The following is a 24667-nucleotide window of genomic DNA, read 5'->3' as shown; positions in this document are numbered from 1 at the left end:
GGCCCCTGACTCGGGGAGGCGCGGCGAGGACCCGGGACGGGCCAGGGACCTTGGAAGAGCGGCCGTGGAAAGTGAACTTGGGCAGGAGGAAAATGATTGTTGGAGAAGGTGCGTGCGGGGGAGCCCTTGACTCTGTCCTACCGTCCAATGAGGGAAGGCGGAAAGGCTTTTTTTCTTTGGAGTTTGTTTATTCTTAATTGGCCGGCGGGGATCTCGCCTTGAAGCCGCATCCTGCCCGGCGGTCCGTCGAGCCGCTCGCAAAGCTCCGCCCGGTCAACCTGCCGGCAGCGCCGCACCCTGGGCCACCGGCGAGTGGAGAGGGAGCGGCTGACCGCGCTCCTCGCAGGACCTGGTTCCCGCGGTGTCGCCTCCTCGGCTTACAGGACTGGGAAGAAGAAACTGTTAGTGACGGCTTGGGTTCAAACCGAGATACCCCACGATTGTCTTAGTTTCTGTGCTTTTCAATGTTGGTGTCATGTTTTGTGGGTTTTAAGACAAAACTGAACTTGGATCTGGGATTAGTGTTTCCTTGTAGACTCTCGGTACATTTTTTGGTTGCCTTAACCTTCTGCAAGGGAATATTGAGCCGTGTGTATTTTAAGTAGGTAATATTATGAGATAACACTGGGCAGAGGTTTTTATTTTCCGGATCTTTTCTGATTCAAGATCTTTTTTGTTATTCCCTCAATATAATTTTTGGGTGACTGCTGGATTGGTAAATTGACGTCGAAAGAGTGTCTTGTTGGTTTTGAATCTTGTTAGCGTTTCTTGCAGTGTTCATTCTGTTTAAGTCCATTTTCTATTTTCGTGATTAAGGATTGACAGAGACGCAAAATATGACCTTAACCCCATAACTTTTTCAGTTGACCAGAGTTTTCAAGGATTAGTCTTTTTTAAAGTGAATATTATCTAAATTAACCCAAGTGAAAGTTAACAGTTTATCTGAGTTAACCAAAGTGATAGTGAACAGTTTTTGTTGAATCACTGATTTCTTTCTTAGAAAAAAGAATGTGGCCTATAAGGATTGAAAATAGGAATTTTGAAATAATGTTCTACGTTTTCATGATTTTTATAATCCTCAGCAACTGTCTTTTGTGTCTCAGGGCCTTCATTTTGTTAACTGGAAACTTGTCCACAGAAAATTATCTGTAGGTAATTTTGTATTCTTAAAGTTGTGATACAGAACGTTGGAAGAACATACACAATGATCCATATTTAACTGTAATCTGCTTTTGAACAAAAGATGGGTCTAGCCATGGAGTGTGAGAGGTCACACAGCTTTCATATAGAATTTTAGATCACTGGAAGATAACTTGGAGCATTAAATCATTTAATAAGGAAAGTAAGGCCCTCAAGAATGAAGTGGTTTGTCCATGGCTCCTTAATTATCCATGGAACTCTGTGGAGGAGGAAAGAGTAATATGTACTCATGATTATGTTAGCATTTAAAAGTTTTTAAAAATTGGTACTGTAGATCAGGAGTTTCTCTTTTAATTGTCTTATAAAAAGCAGGTTCAATTTTAAGAGAATCATATTTTTAGTAACTGTATGGTTCATACTTCTTTGGCTACATCTTAACACCAAAGTATTAAAGTATAAACGTATTGACAGTAGAATTACCAGCAATGAATACTTCTTTAAAAAAACAAACAAACCCAAAACTACAATTATTAGCCTTTTGGTGGATTTACCATTCTTTGATGACTTGACTTTTCTTGCCACAGGCTTTAGATTAGGATGTAATTTACTTTTGAAAATGAATCAACTTGATGGAGACTTGTATCAAGATCTCTAGTGGAATAATCAAAGCATATAGTTAATTGGCAGTATACCTCAGTGGATCCACCTATGGGCAACATCAGATAATTGCTTGAAAGTTCATGGATAATTAAGTGAAATAAAAACAAAAACACTTTAAGACAAACTATACTAAAACTGGAATAATATGCCTTAACAGTTAAACAATGCAGAAAAATGACATAGTTTCTATACTGCCCTTATTCCAAAAGGTGATTTTAATTTGTGCAATAGAGTAATTCCCACTTTTGTAGCAGTGCAACTTGTTTTGGAAACATGAAGTCAATGTATTTCACTTGCATGAGTAGGATATTTTAATTAACAAAGACCATATTTTTAGTTGTGTGCCTAGCATAATATGATTGCTTTAAGATCACCGTGTATGTTGTATCTTTAAGAATCTTCAGTTAATTTCAATTTTTTTCTTCATATTTATCATGTATACAGTTATTTCTGAAGGATAAGGAACTGCATGGTTCTATTTCAATAACTGTCATAAAATATCATATTTATAGTACACAAGAAGATGAAAACTTGACCAGCATCAAATATGATTTCACATAGAAAGATCTCAAGACTATTACTTTTATAACCTAGAAAAGATGTATTCTTTTGCCTTTATATATTTCATTCATATAAATTCTTAGGTCTGACATTTGAATTTGAATTGTAAACTCTTTAAATGCCACAATTTAAATAGCTATGTTTTCCCCAGCCTCTTCTGAAACAATCTCCCTGGAGCAACCATCAGAGCAGTGGCTGGGGCACTGGAAGTATGTCCTGGGGAGCAATGCATGGCAGAGATCATCGTAGAACCGGAAACATGGGAATCCCAGGAACTATGAATCAGATATCTCCATTGAAGAAACCGTTTTCTGGTAATGTCATAGCACCACCGAAATTTACTCGCTCAACTCCATCACTGACTCCAAAATCTTGGATTGAAGATAATGTGTTCAGAACAGACAACAATAGTAATACACTCTTACCCTTACAGGTAAGAATGGTATGTAAATGACCTTATCTCTAATGTTAATCTTTCAAAATAGGGAATTGGGTGGTGGTGGTAGTGGTATGGTAAAATTAACATTTTTTCAAATAAAGTTTTAATTTTTAAGCCTATAATTTAATTAACAAAGGTTAAAATATCTATACAGAGAAAATTGAGAATGTAAAAAAATTCTCTAAACACGCAATGGAAAATAAGCTTAGTAAAACATAGAAAAACCCGTTGTATTGATTAAATACATACTGAAGCTTTCAATTGGCAACTCTTTAAGAATGTTTTCATTTATAAACTCTAATGGGCCACCAAAATTTGTTTCTCCTATAATATAGCTAAGCTAAAATGTTCTGTAATTTTAACTATTCTTAGATTTGACTACGATCGGCTGTATATATATTAGAATGTACTTAGTACAGCTGTGATTGTGGCAAAATAATATTAGGGCTTTTTTGCATCTAATTTAAATTTATCTTCACTAATTCACTGATTATTTTTTCTAAATGTGGCCTAATATGTTGATTAGACTTTTTTTTTTCCCCCAGGCTTTTTATTATTTTGTTGAAGTTCCTTTATGGCTATTGCAAGTGAGGTTTTTGTTTTGTTTTGTTTTTTCTTAAACCTTTAAAGGATGGAATGAGGATTTAAGATAGAGGTTTATTTTTGGTTTTCTTTCTTTCTTTCATTGGGTGGGTATGGGGAAGACAACTGCTGATTTCTGATGAAAACTTCTATGCTATTGAAGGTGAGATCTAGTTTGCAGTTGCCAGCTTGGGGCTCAGATTCACTCCAAGATAGTTGGTGCACTGCAGCCGGAACATCCAGAATAGACCAGGTAGGCTGCACAGTGTATACTTTTTAGGATTTCGGTTAGGAGTTTAGTATTTATGTTATGAGTAGGATTTAGTATTTACTTTCTTATTATACCTATTGAAACATATGTTAGAGGACACTGAAGCAATTTATTTTTTAAGGATCACCTGCTTTGAACTATTTAATGTAAGAATTTTTTTATTTTCAAATTTAAGAGTAATTAATCCTTTTATATTTCTAAAACATAATAAATATTTTTGGAAAAAGGGATTATATACACAAGAGCACCTGACTTTAAACATCAGTCAAACTAAACAGATTGTATCTCTTTTCAGAATTATATGCAATTAGGTACAAAACCATATGTTTACTTAACATGCAGCTTTGTATTTAATGTTTCATAGAACTTTTCAGTAAATTTTTGTCATGAAGTCTATTTGTTTTGAGATATATTTCTAAAAAAGACTTCTCTTGGTTTCGTTTTTTCACCTTTATTAAACAATTTATAGCCTAGTATTCTAAATTTTGTTACTGCTTTTGTACCCTGACTTATTCCAAATAATCAGTTTTCTATGGAGAAACCATTAGTGAAAAAGCTGGGAGTTAGCCTTAATCAAATTACATTCACACCTTTTTACAAAATACTATCTTTCTTCTTGCAAACTGAATTTGAATGTATACTAGGTGTACCAGGTGGTGAGGATTATTACAGGATATAGAAAACTCAGTCCTTATATATGCAGGTTCTTTCTTAGAGAGCTCCAGTTTGAATGAGCATAGACTTAACGTCGTGTGTGTTTTATGAATGGAGCTGTGTTATTCTAAGTCTCTTCCTTGGTTAATTTATTAACATGATATGATTTTACAAGTAAGGACATAAACAGATTAGTAATATATTTGTAAGTAACTTTCTAATCTAGAAAGTTAGCACCAATTTTGATAATCAACCACTAACAATTGTTTTAGCCAAGTCCTGCCTGTTTTCCAAAGTAGTTCTGCCAGGGTCTTCACTTAGAAGTAGTAGTTACTTCATGTAATTTGCAAGGTATTGTCTTGTTAATATAAGTTAGCTATTTACGTCTACTCTCTTCTCTACTCTGGTCCAGTTAAACCTTATTAGTGACATTTTTATGGTAGCATTTTTGTATTTAAATTCAACACATGAATGCCTAGGAGATGGTATGTTTAGGAGAAGAAAATTAATGTAATTATTTTGAAGGTGGCAAGAGAAATGTTTTCAGATAGAAGAGGACATAATTACTCTGTTTGTGCAGGAAGAAGCAATAGGATGGATACATATATAGGAGAAATAAGTATCCATGGAAAAGAATACAAATTAGCTGGCATTACAGGGTCCATGAGGCAGGGACAGATGTCGAGAAATCAGGTTATTGAGTTGATTTCAATTGGTGGAATGTTAGAAAGGAGACAGGGGTGATAATGAAAGGGAAGCTTTCAAATCAGCCTCTGGGGCTGCCCTCCCACTTAGACCTCAATCAAAGCTACTCTGCTTTTACCTGTTTTATAACCTAAGATTTTAGGGAGATTTATTTTAGGAAAAATGATTTTGGTGCTTAAAGATAAACTTATCTGGTAAACTGCCGAGATACTGGCATTCCCTTTAGATACTTGAGCCAGAGGTGTGATGTGATGAAGTAGAAGACAGTGGTGGAGGAAAAAAAGAGATAATGGAAAGTGAATGGAACTGGAAGGAAAGAAGGCCTGTAACTTGGATCTTCTTCCTCTTCCTCATAATCTTTATGACATTGAATGACATAGTTTATGGGCTTTAATCTCTCTGGGTCACAGTTTCCTTATCTGTAAAAGGGGGACCTTGAACTAGGTCATTTAAGGCCTTTCCAGCCAGCTTTTACACTTTCTCTGATCTGTTTTGGCCATTTCTTTTCCTCCCTGGTGCCCCACCCCCTTGCCTCTATTTTTAGAATACAAGCCTCTTGGTTTCTTTGAGCAAAGGGTCTAAGGCATTAGTCTAAGGAAGTGGAGGTAGTATATGACCTTTCAACTGGACTTAAAAGAAATGTCATTGTCTCCTCTATATACCCTAAAAGTGCTTATACATAATTTGTTATGTGTTTCCATCTTTCCATGAAAGGTTGAGGTATTCGAAGTTGAGCCTCTTAAAAATACTGCAGCAGCTACAAAATGAAATTGATATCTTAAAATGTTGGGTAGTTTCTCATTCTTTGGCAAAATTAAAATTATAGAAGATACTTAGTCACTTAAATATCTGAGGAGATTATTTGCATTTCTGACCTTTTGTCATCACATACAATGTAATTCGAGTATATTTTTGTTAACAAGTACATTATTTTAAAACATTTTACTTTTTATTTCCTTTAGGCTCAAACTCATTAGGGCCTAGAATATAATACAAAATTCTAGAACTGAAGTCTTAATTCTTGTACTTGGATACTGCAGGCTTACCTATATCAAGAGGTGAACACATAATTGAATTCAATAAATAAGAAAGAACTAGTTTTGTAGGTTGATTTTTATTTCTGTTAATATGTAAAATTTTGTGGGTTGGAATTTTATTTTAAATAAGAATTTTTTAAAATAGAAAACCCTCACATTTAAAACTTTTTAAAAGCAAATATAAATTATAAACATTTCTGACTTTAAAATGAGTATTATATATCTCTATGAATTTTTTTTTTTTTTTTTTTTGAGTCAGTTTCACTCTGTCACTCAGGCTGAAGTGCAGTGGCATGATCTCGGCTCACTGCACTCCCAGGTTCAAGCGATTCTCGTGCCTCAGCCTCCCCAGTAGCTGTGATTACAGGCAGGCACCTCCATGCCTGTCTAATTTTTATATTATTGGTAGAGACAGGGTTTCACCATGTTGGCCAGGCTGGTCTCAGACTCCTGACCTCACGTAATCTGCCCGCCTCGGCCTCCAAAGTGTTGGGATTTCAGGCTTGAGCCACCACGCCCAGCCAGTGTATATGCATGAATATCCTTAGGGCTATTAATTACTTTACTTTAAAATGTCATTAGCTAGTTACCCTTGCAAGAAGCATACTTAAAAATTTGAATTCTAAATTATATTACAATGGAATTTGCAACCAGATCCAGCAACGTGCACTACTTGGAAGGCTGAGGCAGGAGGATTGATTGCCTGAGCCCTGGAGTTGAGTCCAGCCTGGGCAACATAACAAGACACCACCCCCTCTTCCCAGAAAAATAGGAGTTTTCAGTTTAATGTTAAGGTTACGCTATATTTATTCATATGTTTTAAATCAAAGAGTAAATATCCTTTAACTGAGGTTGTTATTACTTATAAGTTTACATATGACATATCAGCTCACTGTAAACAAAGTAATGTCTTGCAACAGTAATCGAGTGTGTGAAGCATATACATGCATGTCACCCTGGCTTCCACCTGGGGAGTGGTCAATATAGCAACTCTAAATTTTTGGTCTTCCACACGTTCTACTTGCAGTGCTTGAGCATGTCACATAATAAACTACCTTGAACTAATTGAAGATACTTTCCACTAATCTTTAATAGGCTGTTATGATAATGTAGTAAATCATAATTTGGAGATCTGTCTCAGAAAAAAATATTATTTGAGTCTTTACTCACACACACACACACAAAAACAGTATGTAGTTGCATACCAAGCCCAATTTGTTTATCTAATAAAGCATTTCTTAAATAGTGGTTTGTAAACCAGATGAACTTCAGGGACATTCATAGTCATCAAACTGTTACATGCCCACTGAAAATGAAAAAGAATGGACTCTTGTATTACAGCTTAAGTAATGGATGCCTTCTTTTTGTTTCCTATTCTGTGTTCAGTGCTTTAATTGTTCTTGAAATGTTTTCCACTTGTCCTTCTATTTTAATTCTTGTGAGTACTAGAATAGCTTTGGCCTTTTAAAACATTTGATTTTTTTTTTTTTCCTGAGAATGATGAACACACTTCGTTGAGGTTCAAAATTAATAAAGAAAATTCAAGAAATGTATCTTCATTCATTCTGTATGTTAGTGTTTTAATTACCCTCAGGATATATGGATAAAAAATACTATTCTTTGTCTTGGAGAAGGTAAGAGTCTAGTTGGATGAATAAGGATTATCTAAGTGGAACAACTAGAGAATGAGAAGAGAGCTTATGAGATTGAGTACTACGTTATGCAGTAGAGTAGCACGTCATCTGCTACTAATTGAGTATGGTGCAATAACATTGTGTAACAGGAATGTATGGTCAATATCTACTTAAAATTAAGGACAATATTAGCACTACATTGCTTTATTTTAAAGTAAAAATTAGAGAAGTAAACACAAATATTATAAGTACAATAAAAGCTGATCTTTCTAATTAAGCAGAATAATACATTTTCAAGCATCTGCTAAATCATTAAATATAAGAATGTAGGGTTTTTCTATAATCTTATTTTTCTTTGGAAGAGTACCTCATTTTCAGGAGGAAAAGTTTCTAATTGACCACTTATTTTAAAATAAAACAGGGTTTTTAATATATCCCAGCAAAAAAATTAATATCTCTTCAAATTGTAATTAAGTTTGAATTCCCTTTGTCATACTGCTTCTAATATTGTGCACCGACCTCCTTAGTTATTTTTCAGTGTTTATAATCTTTGCTTAGGTCATCTTTTTTCAAGATTAGGATCACTTTGTTCTTTTGTGTGTTTTTCAGCCTTTCTAAGCTTTTATTGACACTCCCGTAAGTGTTTGTGGCAAATGTCTGGGTTTAAGAAAAACCATGAAATAAGTATTATAATAAAAGAGGTTATACCTTTTCCAACAGTGTTTTCTAATCATTTTATTCTGTTAATTATTATAAGATTCTGTAATTTTGTTTCTGAAAGCCCATTTAGTTGATTCTTTGCCAGATAGTTTTTATATTTCAGAATTGATTGCATGCACACTTTTCCTCATAGATTCTTATTTTTGTGAATATCTTGGTGTTTTCAAATAGCCTTGTAATAAATGTAAATTACATTGCTCTGATTTTCCATATTTATTAATGATAATTAGTATTGTTGTGTTCATGGTCACTTGAAAATTGCCTTAGTTCCTCAGTTTAGTTTTTAAACTGATGGCAGTTTGCATGAACACAACTTTTCCTAATGTCTTTATTTCAGAAGAATGCATGAGTGTTTGTTTTATAACCAGATTTGTTTCTGTTTTTTCAGAAGTCATATTTTAATTCCCACAATTTATTTAATGGAATTATCTATATCTTTTGCATGTAAGCGTATAGGTTTCATTAAACTCAAAAAGCAATTTTGAGATGTCATGTGCTCTTTGGTTGCTCACGGCTGCTTTATGTTTGTTGCTTTAAAATCACATGGGATGCAGCTGATGCTTTACTAAAGTATAACCAAGCTAATCTTTTTAAAATAGCTTTGCTGTTTTCTTTCCTAGAATAGGAGTTTAGGATCAAATACTTAACAGAAAAAGGAAAATAAGAGACCTTGTAAGTAGGCGTCTCACTGATTGAGTTAGATATAGACACTCAAGCGGAAGTTATTAATAGATGCAGCCTTTTTGAGTAACACCTCTCAAAAGTAATTATATAGTGGTCACTGATATTTATAGTTAAAGGATGTTTCTCTTTCATACTTTAAATATTGTCCATGACCCAGGCAATAATTTTACCATGCTCTAGAGCAAGATCACACCTCTTGCAATGAAGGTAGAGTGTACTTTCCCCTACACCTCCAGAAAAAGGAAGTTACTTGGGAAATATTGTTTGGGTGATTTATTAGTTACCATTAATTAAGGTCATCAGTTGACTGGGCATAGGTTGATTCTGTTCAAAGTCATCAACCTAAAAAGATAACTATGAACTGTAATATATTTCCTTTGTGAGGATTTAGCGTAAGGAGGATAATAAAGTATTTTAAAGTATTTACAGTGTATTCTTAGAACCGTCATGATATAGCATACCTGCAGAGGGATTTTTTGCTTAATTATATGAACATTAGCTTTTGTCATTACAGCTTACATTTTATAATTCTATTTTAAATACATCTGGGAACTTTCAGTATAATAGTACTTAATCTTCCATTGGGTTGTTGGAAATTCAGATTCATAGCAAGCCACATTAATCTGATGCTTGTGTCAGTTTAGTCAGTTAACATTTGACTACCTATTCCATTGAGGATTCTGAGAAAGTTTTATAGTCCTTTGCAATTACTGTTTAAGAAGTACAGTCTTTCTCCTCACAGAACTCGACTTTTTTTTTACATTTTTTACTGAGTTTTTATGGTAAAGATAAAGGAGTATTCATTCAGCAGACATATGAGAACTAACTATATTCTGTAATTAGTCCCTATTCTTAATCAGCTTAGAAGTTTAGTGGAAGAGACAGGAAAATCAACAAATTGGTTATGAACACAGTATTGTGGAAGCACAGGGAACATGGACATATTTGGATAGATTCCTAAAATTAATATGTCATTTTTGCCCATATGGGCCATCCTATTCTCTGTTTTGATTTTATTAATATTTCATTAATTTTGGAGTATTTTCAGTCTTTTCTGTAATTTTTAAAGAGACTATAGGCATAATCTTGTCTGACATGATTATTTTCTAGGTTAGAACCAGAGCCTAGAGAGATTTAGTGACTTCAGACGAAGAAACTAATTGCTTCTTATGAAGTGTGATATCCAGGCCCGCAGAATGAGTATCACCTGGGAACTTGTTAGAAATACATATTCTCAGGTTCTACTCCAGACCTACTGAATTTGATGTGTTTCAGCAGTCTGTGTGTTTAACCAGCCTTCCAGATGATTCTGAAACATGCTCAAGTTTAGGAACAACTGTTACAGCTCATTGATTCTTTGTGCCTCCATCACTAATCAAGGTCACTGTTCTAGAGAGCAGCTGTTATTGATGCATGTGTTTTACCTCAGGGGCCTTTCAGTACAAATCAGTAAACAGTACTGATAGAGTTAATTTGTGATAAAGCTGGAATAAGAGCCTCCAGTTTAGCATTCCTTCCGTCATTCAGTGTTACTTTTTACCTTTTTTAAATCCCTGATAGCAACTTATTTAGTCTACAGTGCGGATTCTGAACCCCTAGATTTAAAAAGGCTACAACCTCAATTTAAACATCAAAGTAAAGTAAATAAATAGACATATTCTTAGAAAAGCTACTTAGGTTTTTCTTCAGCTTTCTAAAGAACTGATTCTGAATCTTCTCTGGATTGTGGACTCCCGTGGAAAACTGAGGAAAGCTATAAACCTTTTCTTCAGGAAAAAAAAAATTTATGTATACACCAGTCCCCACTTATCCATGAGGGATACGTTCCAAGACAATCAGTGGATGCCTGAAACTGCAAATAGTGCCTTCATATATGGTTTTTTCACAGTGAAAACGTATGTATGATAAAGTTTAATTCATAAATTAGGCACAGTAAGTGACAACAATAATTAATAATAAAGTAGGACAATTATAACAATGTAATGTAATAAAAGTTATGTAAAAGTGGCATTTCTCTCTCTCTCAGAATATCTTATTGTATTGTCCTACAGATAACTGAAATCGTGGAAGGCAAAAGGCAGAAAGGGGGGACTACTGTACACCCATGAACAGTCTATTATATATAATCTCAGAGACTTCTGGTCTCTATTGAAGCTCATGGACCCAGGTTCTTAAGTGCCTTATTTTGACTTCTATGGGGACTTTTATTTCCACTTAATTTTCAGATTCTTCCTTTCCATTTTCTGTGACAATCTTTTTTTTAGAGTTTAGAATGGACTATCCTGCCTCCCCAATGTATATGTAAGCTTGCACATGCGTGTACACACATACTTAACTGGTTGGGTGAGTATTTTGGGAAGACTCCTAGATGATGGCATCGCCCAGAAAGCTTCTGTAGTGGTTCCCCACGTACCTTTTTTCAGATGCTTTGAGTATGTATTGAACAGAATACAGTGGAAATTCATGGACATTAAAGAGTCAGATTCTTTCAAATAAGCAAGTGAAGGGATTGAACATTCAGCAAACAAGGTTCTGATAACACAAGACTTTGGAGACTTGGTGAAGTAGCAGACTTAATGAGATTACTGCTTTTACTCTTCTCTCTTCCACGTGCCTATTTTGCAGGGGAGTTGGGGGAGGCAGGCTTAAAAATGCAGAGACAAATAAGGAAGCACTTTAGAGAGTAAGATATGAATCTGAATATTCTAGGCATTAGTCCTTGTTCTGGTGTTAGTATCTTATGCTTTTGATTTTTGCCATATAAGATGTTTATGCACTCATTATGAAATTCAGACTACTATGTCAAATAACAAAGTGTTTGATAGATGTTTAAAGTATGGTGCAATTATGGAACTAAAATATTTCCTCCCAAATATTTATTTTCCTCGTGCCAGTATCTGTCTTCCTAAATACTTGAGAAAAGTTTAGAAATTAACCAAAAAATACTTTCTGTGTATATAAGATTTCAGGAAACTTTATAGAGAAAGGTAACCATAGAAATTATTTTACTGTTTTGCATTAGTATTGCCAATAAAATTAGATTGCTTTTGATAAAAGATTTAAGAGATAAATGTACTGAAAATAATGTCCTCCAATACAAGGAACATTGTAGCTCATGAGATCTGTAGTTACTGGTATTTTTGTGGGATACAGATTAATTGGTAATATATTAATCAGATGTCCTCTTTTATGTAAGAGAATTTAGATAGTATTTTTATAATCACGTTTTGAAAATGCATAGATTATAATGTCTTTTTTCCTCTTCTCTTCCAGGATCGAAGTAGAATGTATGACAGTTTGAATATGCACTCTTTGGAAAATTCCCTTATCGATATTATGAGAGCAGAGCATGATCCTCTTAAGGGTAGGTGACTTTTTTAAAAAATATGTTTATGTTATATACCAATTTGCTTATCTAACTAGTTTTTATATGAAAGTGAACCCTAAGTAGCACCTATATCCACTATAAAATTCTATTATACATTTATTAATGATAATCTTTTTTTTATGAAATGCCATACTTTTTCCTTTGTTGCTTAATGTGAACTCACCTACCTTGACTTACAATTTAAGGAAAATTTACTATTTAGAGACATGCTTCAGTTCACCAGAGAATGAAGAATGGATCTAAAAGTATACATTAGTCACTTTTCTAGAATTCTTTCAAGTACGAAAATACTAAAAATATTTCTTGGAATACTTGTATTCACAATTTGCGGTGATTCCAGCCTAGAATTTTCCCTAGTTAACCTCCTTTCTCTATTTTTCTTCTACTGTCACAGGGTTTTGAAAAGGGGAGAATATTTTATAGTGGCTTCTCCAAGGTGAAAAGTAGCTCTTCATAGAAATTGACACAAATTAGGGAAAAGAACCAGCCCACTTATCCTATAGTAGCAGTCTTCACTAATTGTTTATAGTATTTGAAGAAGTTTCATTAGCATACTTGTTTTTGTCTGTACATATTCTGTATATAAAATGAAAATTATTATGTATTATGTATTTTTATACAGTATATCTCATTGTCATTTATGTCAATGGTGAAAATCTACCAAATTGTCAATTTGAGTCATGACAGATATCTTGCTACATAATAAATTATCTCAAAACTTAGCAGCTTAAAATAGCAATAAATATTTATTACTTTACACGGTTTCTGTGAGTCAGAAATTCAGGAGCAGCTTAACTATTTTATTCTGGCTCAAAATCTCTCATTGAATCAAAATCATGGATTACTTTGTAAACTTTCTCCATTTTTAATTCTATAAAGCCAAGTTAGAATTCTCTTTCGAGATTTGGCCTAAAAACTCTATAAACTTCCATATTGACGGGGAGGTGGTGATGTGGGGCTAAGTTGATAATACTGACCACATATCTAATTATTTTGTTCTGTTTATGGATTTTACTTGTCAAAAGAATTCCTTGTCTTTTCAATTCCTTAATTTTAAGGAGCTTGAGAAGCTGTGGGGATATTAGTGATTGTTGATTATGTGTGCTAATAGTAATTCCTCATACAAACTTACAGTAAAGTTATATGTCAAGTTTTTGGGTTTCGGTTTTTGTTTTTTTTTTTTTCTAACCAAAATTCAGCTTAGATTTTTTAGTATCTTTGTATAGGGTCTTGTTCTTTTTCACTGTTATGCTGGCAGTTTCAGTGGTTTGTCTTAGATCCACCATTTAGAATAGAAGCCAGCAGTTTATGATTAAGAAGTTTCCTGTTTATCTCCTTGGCTTCTCAAGAAAGAAAACTCTTAGAAATTCTAATACAAGATAAAGTCAAGATTATTAACTGTTACCAGTGGATAATAAAAGTTTTTCGTTGTTTCTCCCAGTCTTTTTTTTTTTTTTCAAAAGGCTTTTTAAACATATTAGATAAAATGTTCACTGTGGCACTGTTAATTATCTCTGTTTTTCTTTTTACTAGCCTGGATTATAGTAAAAGTGAAGGGAAACCTAAAAAGAGGACATTGGAAAGGAAATGGAAGCATTGTGAGGTTAAGGGGAATTATATATACATATACACACACACACACTCATGTATATAGATATATATGTTTTTTAATCTCAAGAGAATTCAGAATTTTTAAGTTAGAAAAATTATCTTTGGCTGTGAGAACGGGAAAAACATGCTCACTAACCACCTTTAGGCATCATCATGGTGACAAGTCTGTTCATATTTACACAAAACGTGGAATATTTTGTCTTCCACATGTTTTATGACAGGGAATTTTTAAAAAGAGAAAAAAGAAAAAATTGAGAAACTTTCTCTGCATAAAATCAAAAAAAAGGACTGATATTTGTACAAAGCTCCATCATATCCCTATTTAAAATTATCTTGGTACTAGGTTCTGCCACTTTAAGTCTTTTTTTTTTTTTTTCCCTTTCTTTCCTTCCTTACACAGATTCCACTGCCTCCTGGGATATTATGTTGTATATTTTCTTTCTTCCCATACTCTGATTATCGTAATTTTTTGGGGGGGCTAGACCTCAGTAGAATCTTCTAAATCAAGGTGGTAGCAAATGGAATAAACCATCCAGGGTTTAACACCTGAATTTGTTTTCCTTCTTTCCATTACTGTTCTTGAGGGCGGTATTTCACCCTCTGTCTCATCTCTTGTCTCTTACCTTTTCATGCCTTCTAGGAAATCCTGTCCTCTGTTTAATTAAAAAAAATTATTTTCCCCTAGAAAACAAAATGAATATTATTTTATCCTTTCTAAATGCTGTTTTACAAACCAGCCATTGGTTTTTTTTTTGTTACGGGATCTGATGAAAAAGGAGAAGAGAGTTGGAGAGTAAATGTTTAAAATGAATTGTTTCTCTTTATATTAATGGTGAAAATACCTAGGAAAATGAACTTGAGTGAGGAGAGATATTAGTTATCTCTGTATAATTATCCCAAATTTAGCAGATCAAAACAACAGTAAACATCATCCCACACAATTTCTGTGGGTTTGAATTTGGGAGCAGTTCATTCAGCTGGTTACTTCTGGCTGAGGATATCTCATGAAGTAGCAGTCAGCATACTGGCTGAGGCTGCAGTCATCTGAAGGCTTAACTGGAACTGGAGGATCTTTTTCTAAGATGGTACACTCGCATGGCTGGCTGTTGGCAGAAGAACTCCGTTTGTTGCCTCATGGACCTCTCAACAGGGCTGTAAAATTTTTCTTATAACGTGGTTGCTTATATCCCCCAAAGTGAGTGATAAAAGCTCAAAATGAATGCCCCCACGTCTTCTATGTCCTAGCCTTAGAAGTCTCATACCATCATTTCCACAACATTCTGTTAACTACATAGATCAGCTCTGCTCAATTCAGGCCGGGTCTGCTATTCAAGAGATGTGAATACTAGAGGCTGGCTACCACAGAGGTAAAAGGCAGAGTGGTAAATTTGTATTCAATTCTACCCTCAGTTAAAGGAAAAGAAAAATTAGTCAAGGTGAGACTGTCAATTGGAAGAAAGGAGTCAAGCAGATCTCTAGAATGCTAAGTGGCAGGTTCCTGACCTAACTGAGAACTGGGTGATTGTGCTAACAGAAGCACCCTCCCTCTCATCCCTGTTTATGCCCAGAACACTTCACGGCAGCTTATTTGCATTTTCCTACTCTCCAGTGTTTTTTCAGGACAGTAGGGAACCTCCATTGTTTAATGTTGATATTTTCGTGGTCTGGCATAGCAGGTGGGAAGGGTCTAGTCTTGTTGGAGTTGTCCAGATATGAAATGATGGCAACCCAAGATGGAACGTTGAATGCACCTTACTCCTTTAAGTGTGTCTGCTTTTGCACAAGTTTCCTAGACACTGACTGCACATTTTCTGAGACAGACAGTGTCTGCCCTCATTGTGTAAATATGAAGAGACCTGTCACCATGATGATTCCTAAAGATGGTTAGTGAGCATGTTTTTCCCCTTCTCACAGCCAAAGATAATTTTTCTAACTTAAAAATTTTGAATTCACTTGAGATTAAAAAACATATATATCTATATATATGCATGTGTTTATGTGTTGTGTATACATATATATAATTGTATATATATATTTTTATATTTAAAATGTAATTTTATATATATGTATAAAAAATTCCCCTTAGCCTACTGGGGAAAGAGAGATACCTTATACAAATACAATATACATATATCTACTGCGTGTTAGAAATACTGTGGAGGAAGATTATGAGGTGTTTAGAGAGATTATAAATGAAAGTACCCAATTTAGATGTGGAGTAAAGGAAGCTGAGACCTGAAGCATGAGCAGCACAATGATGAAAAAATATTGGGAGAAAGTGTCAATTAGACAGAGGAACCACCATGTGCAAAAGCATGGAAGAGATTGTCACGTTTGAGGAACTGAAAGGAGGCTAGTCCTGGCATAGCTTGTTTAGGGCTGCCTGACGCCGACTGGGTGTAACAGGGCACAGTTAACACTGTCGAGAGTGTGCTGTATTTTGCTATGGATCATGAACAGTGACACACTGTTAAATGCTTTCTTCAGTAAGAATGGCACTGACCCGTCTGCTTTATTTATTGTGTGGTAGTTTCTCTCCATTAACATCCTATTTTCTGATACTGTCTTGATTCTTGGCAAATAACTTTTCAAAGGAAGAACAATCATGGATTCTTTAAATGGTTAAAGTAAATCATGCTTTGCCAAGTACTGTTTTGTAGTTTTTCAGTTTTAGATTTGCATACCTATTTTAAGTAATTTGTGATTTTTTAATATATGTGTATATATGTTCATTCCCCCTTTAAACAAAAGAACAAGACAGTGATTATTGTTAAGCTCTTTTCCTTCCCTGCCCCCAACAATTTGTAAAAAGACTTACTGTGTATTTTTTGCCAGAAATTGCTTGTATCGTTCCCCAAAGTATAGGGACAAACAAAAGTACTTAATTGTAGCTCATAAAAGTTGATTTGAAAACTCTAGGAAGAAATGTAGTTTATGTAATGGTTTGGGGAAGATATGTGTCAGTAAGTTGTAATGCCTTTACCAATGTTTCATGAGCAGTTAAAGGGAATTAAGGAAAAAGAATTTAGAATGTGATTTTACATCAACGAATGTCTAGAAGTGGATGCCTTTAAAACTTCTTATTTACTACGTTTTTGTGTGTCTAGTGTCATTTTTATTACCTGATTGCTAACCTCCTTTTTTTTTTTTTTTTTTTTTTTGGAGACGGAGTCTCGCTCTGTAGCCCAGGCTGGAGTGCAGTGGCCGGATCTCAGCTCACTGCAAGCTCCGCCTCCCGGGTTTACGCCATTCTCCGGCCTCAGCCTCCCGAGTAGCTGGGACTACAGGCGCCCGCCACCTCGCCCGGCTAGTTTTTTTGCATTTTTTAGTAGAGACGGGGTTTCACCGTGTTAGCCAGGATGGTCTCGATCTCCTGACCTCGTGATCCGCCCGTCTCGGCCTCCCAAAGTGCTGGAATTACAGGCTTGAGCCACCGCGCCCGGCCCTAACCTCCTATTTTTTAAGACTTCTGAAGTAAGAAACTGTTTATTTTAGGACATATAAGCCCTAAGAAAATAAGGAGTTATTCCTGTAAGGGGCTGACTGATTATGGTAGTACCAAATTTCTTATTTTCTTCCACTTTTCCCTCTCTTTCTCTTCAGCTGACCTTGATATAAGATTACAATACCAAGTCACAAAATAACCTGTATAAATTTCTAAAAGTCTCCATTGTGAGAACTTATATTTAGAATTTAAGAACTGTTGAGCCAGACAGAGGTTCTCAGACTCTGAGACTGTGTCAACCATGTGGGTTTCAGGGCCCATTCCTAGTGGTGGTGCAGTTTATGTGGGGTGTAGAACACACCTGGAGAAACTCTGGTATAAGAGAGCAGTGGTAAAGAGATCTTTAAAAAAACTGTGAAATTTTAATGGCATTTATTAAAATAAAGTTCACAATAAAACAAATACCAATAATGTACATGCCAAAGCAGGTATGTCATCTGCTCTTACAGGACTCTTCCTTATTTCCCCTGACAGAGAAAAAGGGGTGCATTTCTCAAAACTGAGTTTACTTTTTCTTCAGCCATTGGTGTTTTCCTGAAGTCAAAAGTTTTACAATTGCTAATAACAAAGAAAAAAGAATATAGAAGAAAATCACCTGTATTAGATATATATCTTTAAAAAGTTAGAGGGATGTTGCATATGTGTTCAGTTTTAAATGAAATGTTTCCATTTATTTTAAAAAGGAGTAAATAGGATTGACATATTATTTCTCCTTTATTGATTTTTTGTTTCTTTATTCTATAGAGCCCTGGCCTTTGATAGGAAAAAAATTATTAACAACTTTTGGAGTAAATTATATTTATATAGAAGCCATGTATATTTTATTAAGCAATTCTGACTTTAAGAAGCGATTATTGTTATAATGTACATGGAATCTTAATACTTTATCCTTCCACTGCTCAGAATTGTTCATCTTAGTGAAAGGTGAAAGTACAATTTATGAGTTTGGTCATTGAGTATATCTGTAGATTGAAAAGGAAATTATAAAAATGTGGTTGTGAAAGTTTTTGTTTTAAAAAAACTTATTTGAAATATGGCATCATGGGTAGAGATAAGTTTTACTTTTATTTCTTTTTACATAATTGTCTTTATTACAAACTCTTATTACATTTAAAGCATACTTGAGTTTTATTTCTTCCAAGCATCTTTGAATATTTAGGTAAATGATTTAAATTATGACAGACTGAAATTTTTTTCTTAAAAACTAAAACCTATCAGACAGAAACTACAATGAATTTTGTTAAAATCATATTTATTTATTCCGAACATGTATGTTTTTACTGCAGTCCTGTTATTTACCACAAAGCATCTTTCATATGATCTGAAAAATGTTTATATCACTTGTTTTAAATGGAAAGACAACAAAAAGAATGTTTCCTATATATAACTTGCAGTGATAAAAGCAAGTAATTGGAATAATTAGGCTTATGCATTTTAACTACTTATAGTATTTGAAGATATATCGAAAAATCTCTTCTGAAGGTTTTTTCCTCCAAAATAATAGCATTTTATCCTTTTTAAAGTATTTGTTTTCCTGTTACAAAAAAAAGATAGTATTCATTTATTAAAGAAAATGTGGAAACACTAGGAGAAACAAGTTTTAAAATCATCACTTATCTCACGAACTAAAGTAATCATAATTGATATTTTGGTGTATAATTTTTCCAGTCTTTTCATTATTTATAAACTTAAAATATTTGCAGTAATTAAATCTTTGCCTTCCATCCAACCTGGTTAACTTTTTTAAAAATTAGTTTAAAAAATATATGTACATACTTTTGAAAGTCAAGTAGTGCTGTAAGTTTTATATAAGGAAAAAATAGAAGTCTCCTTCCTCTTCCTTGTCTGTCCACTTCAGATTCCTGCTCCTTAGTGGTAGCCACTATGAGCCTTTTTTTTTTTTTGAACTGATTTTTTGTGTAATTATTTGTAAATAATATGCTTGTGCTTCTAGGTTTCCTACATTTTAGATATTATATGTTGATATTCTAATATGACTTAATATCCTTCAATATTTCCCCTACTCTGTCCTCCAAAATGATAAGAGCACCTTTGTTTAAGTCAGGGATTGTATTACTGAGATAAGGCAAATAATATTCATAGATGAACCTTGTATGTTTTGTACTATAACGTTTTCTTTTTCATAAAACTTTCTTTTTCCTGGTATTAATCATTATCTTTTTTGGTTTATTTGCTTAGTTTTCTAAGTATTTATCATTAATTCATCCCAGAATTTATCCATAGACTGTAAAGCTTCTTTCAATACATATAAATGCATCAAATTATCATCCAGATTTTTTTTTTCATTATTGTAGCCCTATATAGCAGTCATTTGGGGACTTCCATAATCCTAGGAATTCCTTTTTTTCTGTGGAATCCATGTCCTGATCTCCATGTCCTTCCTTCAGTGACTTACATCTTTGTTTCTCTTTGATTTGTTGTACCTGTATTACCTTCCTGCTAATGGTACATAAATTTTGAGACCCTATATGTATTAAAACATAACTTTTCTACCAATATAATATGATAGGCCACTATGGAATTACATATTAGCAATTTAGAATATTGAAGGTATTGATTCAGAGTCTTTTAACCTCTAGTATTGCTTTAAGTGTGGCATCGTTCTGAATCCTGTTCATTTGTATGATTGCCTTGATTTCTTATTTTTGTTGTTGTTGTTTTGCTTTCTGGAAGCTTTTAGGATTTTTTCATGCTCGTGGTTCTGCAATTTCATAATAATGAAATGTGTATCTTGGAGTGTGTATGTGCATACATACCTTCCTTCCTATCTTCATTTTTTAATTTATTAAGTTGTACCTTCATTGGACCGTTTTAATTCAGAGGTTTGTATCTTCAATTCTTGGAAATTTGGGATATTATTTCTTTGATAATTTCTTCCTTTTTTTTTTTTTTTTTTTTTTGAGATGGGAGTCTTGCAGTGTTGTCCAGGCTGGAGTGCAATGGCGTGATACTGGCTCACTACAACCTTCGCCTCCCAGGTTCAAGTGATTCTCCTGCCTCAGCCTCCTGAGTAGCTGGGATTACAGGTGCCCGCCACCATGCCTGGCTAATTTTTGTATTTTTTTAGTAGAGATGGGGTTTCACTATGTTGGCCAGGCTGGTCTCGAAATCCTGACTATGATCTGCCCGCCTCGGCCGCCCAAAGTGCTGGGATTACAGGCGTTAGCCACCGTGTCTGCCTCCCGTTTTTTAATATTACCTCTTTTTGGAATTCCTGTTCCTCAAATGTTAAACCTTATATAGTCATCATATGTTTTTCTTTTCTGTTTTCCATTGTTTTGTCTCTGGTTTTGCGTTTGAAGAGCTTATGTTTATTTTTCAAATCTTCTATTGCGTTTTTTGTTTTAAAATTTTTTACTAATTTTTAAAACCTCCTTTAAAAAATTCTCAGAACTTTCCAATGACATCTTATTCTTGTTGTTCGATCTTATTTCTGTGGAGGCTGTTATAGTGTTTGAAGACTATTTTCCCAGTTCCTTATATTGTCTGTGCTTCTTCTAAGTTCTTCTTTTTTATTTGGTTGTGTTCTCTTTTTTTCTCATGTTGGAGGCTTCATCCTTTACGGTCTATTCATATTTAAAAGGAGACACACAAAATGGGGATTGGAAGCTCAATGTATGTAGTTGAAATTATCAACTAGTAATGATTGTAGTAAGGCAGTCGGATGAGCCCCTTACAATACATGCGTCTAGGTCTTTTCTTTTGTTCTGGGAAATGAACATGGATGTGGGTCTTCTAGTCTTCTGTTTGTGAGCTGTAGGTCTAGCTGCTAGCCTTAGATGAACCCAGGAGGGTTGTTTTAAAAACTAACAAGCAATCTTAAACCTTCCTGTTTTTAGTTGTACCCCACTTCTACACACGGTTATAACCAGAGCTTCTGATTTCTAAACCTATCCAGGTGTGTACTACAGTAAATGGAGTGTTAACTTGATGGCATTCCCCATACATACACTGGCTTAGGTTTGTGTTTTCAGTGATTTCTGGTCTACAAAGTTAGTTACCATTCAACCATTCACATTTACAGTTCCCAGAAATTTGATGATTTGGTTGTTTTATGATCCTGTTCCAGTGTCTATCCTAATGGGGGTTATGCCTCTTTAAAAATCTTTTTTTTTTTCTTTTTTGAGACACCTCTTTAAAATATTTTTAACTGCCGTGTTAGGGGTTTCAGAAAGCAACAGAGGTGAACACGTGTATTCAGTCCTTCGTGTTCAGTTGGCAGTCTCTGTAATCTCTAGTCAACTTCTACCTCATCATAAAGACTCTTTGGCACCCCTATCAAGGGTAGATTACTTTTGTGTTAAAGATTTATAGAGAATCAAGTTTCTTTTTAATTAGAGCACCTTTCTTATTTTAGATTCAATCATTTGTTCTTGTTTTTTTGTTTGTTTTTTTGAGATGGAGTCTCACTCTGTCACCCAGGCTGGAGTACAGTGGCACCATCTTAGCTCACTGCAACCTCCACCTCCCAGGTTCAAGTGATTCTCCTGCTCAGCCTCCCAAGTAACTGGGACTACAGGCACATGCCACCACACCCGGCTAATTTTTTGTATTTTTGGTAGAGACGGAGTTTCACCATGTTAGCCAGGATGGTCTCAATCTCCTGACCTTGTGATCCACCCGCCTCAGTCTCCCAGAGTGCTTGGGATTTCAGGCCTGAGCCATCATGCCGGAACTGTTTTTTAATATATATCTTTCATGTAATCTTTCACATAAGACTGTCATGGGAGCAATGGCCACATGTGTTTTTGCTTTACCTTGAATCAGCAGATATCATAGTGTCACACAAATAGGAGGGGCCCAGTAAATTATTGATTAAATGATTAAGCATTTTCTCATGATTCATACTCTTCAAAATATTGATATAGAACTTTAAAGAATTACTGTATATTGTATCTATACATGTAAAATAGTTTGTATAACCATTCCTGAGTAGTTGAACATTTAGGTTTTTCAAATTTTTAAATAAAATTGAATTAGCTTTTTTTGTGTTTATTTTCATAGCACAACTTCATATGCTTGTTTCTGAGGCTGTAAACATATATTGCCAACTTAGGTTTGCTTTATACCAGTTCCACTGGCAATATTTTGTTACCCATTTGCTATTCCTACTGGTTATCAGCATTACTTTTGTTTAAAACCCTTAACAGTAAAAAGTTTTGCAACCATTAACTCAACTTGATTTTAGTATTAGTTGCATATATCTGAATTAATACCACTTTTATTATAATAGGTGTATGATAATACATTATCTTACTAAATAATGACTTAAGTTTTGTCTTTCGTTATTGTTGTCTTTTGGGATTATCCTTTTCTTGAATCAAAACTTTTTGGTATTCTATGTTCTTTGGTGTTTCTTGGTAAATTTTCTAGTATTAATTGGTTAAAAGTCTTAAAATATGATTAGATCAAAAAATTTATGATAGGATTTTGATTTGAACGTGTTAACTAAATTAATTTCAGTTGAATCTAAAGTAGATTGGTGGCTTTTATCAGATGAGGTAAGGAATGATTCTGTTGCTCTCTTCGGATCTGGTACTTTGGATCTAAGGGTCTTTTCTACGTTTGTATGATCTTATTCTTAGGCTTTTATGAGGCATGCATTGAAATTTGGGAGTGTGGTCAGGAATGACTGTCCTGCCCCTTGGATCTGAGCAGAGATTGGAGTTATTCAAGGTTGGTAATGACCACATTCTAAGTGGATTTTACCAGACTTCAAATGAACCTTTTTTTCCTAATTGGATTTGGAAGTAAAGGTAAATGTAGATTATGAAAACAATATTGGAAGAGTCTGTCAGATGAGTGGGGGCAATGCTTTATTTAAAGCACTTAATTAAGAAGTATTAGATGTCTTCTATTAAGGATATGTGTGTATTTTGTGTTTAATATACATATGCAGTATATAACATACCATACATATCATTTATTGAGCAGTTGATACAGCTAAGCATTATTCTTGAGGACTCTACATATATGTATTAACTCATTTAATTTGCATGACTAAGAGGTAGATATTTACCCTTATTTTACGGTTGGATGACTGTGGCTTATTCTTAATAATTGTCTGCATTTCAACTGCTAGTAAGTGGTGGAACTTGGTAGCTCCTGAATTTGTGCTTTTAACCACTGCACCATACTGTCTTCCTTTTGATCTGTTGTTAATTCTAACCTAAACTCTGTATGATTCTAATGTGATTTAAATGTTTATTTTTCTTTTAAAAACAGTTGGCAGAGCACATGGCATTGTTCTTTAGCTATGTTCTCATCACTGAAGAGTGAGTTAGCATCATCAACTGAATATTAGGGCTTTGGAGTTCATTTCTTCTATTAACTTATTAAAGAAAAACTAGTTTAGAGAAGGGGAAAATTTATCTTGGCAAAGAGCAACAAGCAGGACTTTTGCAGTATCTCTCCCCACAACTTCCAATATGTAAGAGATTTAGAAATAAGCTGAAAAAAAAGTCTTGTTCTATGATTTTTTTTTCATTATCTTAGAGAATATCCTCCCTATGCCACACATACAAACACATATTAAGGTATTTGTGTTTTTGATTCAGTCTGTAGTTTACATAGTAGAATGAAATATTTCATTTATCCATTCAACAAATATTTGAGAGCCTACTATATGCTAGGCTTTGTTTTATATGCTAAAGAATAAGAGAGACTGAGTTACTGCCTTCATGGATCTTCTGTTTTAAAGAAGTATAGAGACAGAAAATGTTAGATAATAATCAGTACTATGCAGAAAAAATACACTATCAAGGGGATAGAGAAAGAAGCTGCTATTTTAGACAGGATAGTCTGTCATACTATCTCTTAAAGACTTGAATGAAGTAAGGGGTGCAAGGTTTGGTTGTATCTGAGCAAATGTATTTCAAGCAGGAAAAAAAGGAAGTAGGAAGATCCTGGAAAGGGATTACCTGGCATGTTTGAGGAACAGCAAAGAGCTCAGTGTAGCAAAAATGGTAAAGAATCAGGGACCAGATATTTGTTTCAAATGTAATCTGGTAATTTGTCTAAACAAGTGATAAGTTTTATACAGTTGTCATATTTCT

At 34.3% G+C, this 24667-nt stretch overlaps 1 protein-coding gene across 5 annotated transcripts in view; it reads left to right on the top strand.

Annotated features, from left to right (window-relative positions):
- The first annotated feature begins 2512 nt into the window (after positions 1–2512).
- CPEB2 (cytoplasmic polyadenylation element binding protein 2) overlaps positions 2513–24667 on the top strand; it is a 61368-nt gene continuing 39213 nt past the window's right edge. For 2 of the 5 annotated variants that reach the window (XM_011984122.1, XM_011984121.1), the window contains exons 1-3: positions 2513–2794; positions 3546–3635; positions 12361–12451. In XM_011984122.1, the coding sequence (XP_011839512.1) occupies positions 2573–2794; positions 3546–3635; positions 12361–12451 (403 nt within the window). In that variant the 5' untranslated portion in view covers positions 2513–2572. Of the gene's footprint in view, positions 2804–3545; positions 3636–12360; positions 12452–24667 lie in introns of all 5 variants that reach the window. The other 3 variants (XM_011984123.1, XM_011984125.1, XM_011984126.1) reach the window with 2 other exon arrangements.

Source organism: Mandrillus leucophaeus, unplaced genomic scaffold (assembly GCF_000951045.1).
Source record: "Mandrillus leucophaeus isolate KB7577 unplaced genomic scaffold, Mleu.le_1.0 Scaffold261, whole genome shotgun sequence".
NCBI lineage: Eukaryota > Metazoa > Chordata > Mammalia > Primates > Cercopithecidae > Mandrillus > Mandrillus leucophaeus.
The sequence above is the reverse complement of the archived record's forward strand: the minus strand, read 5'-3'. Positions and strand labels throughout refer to the sequence as shown.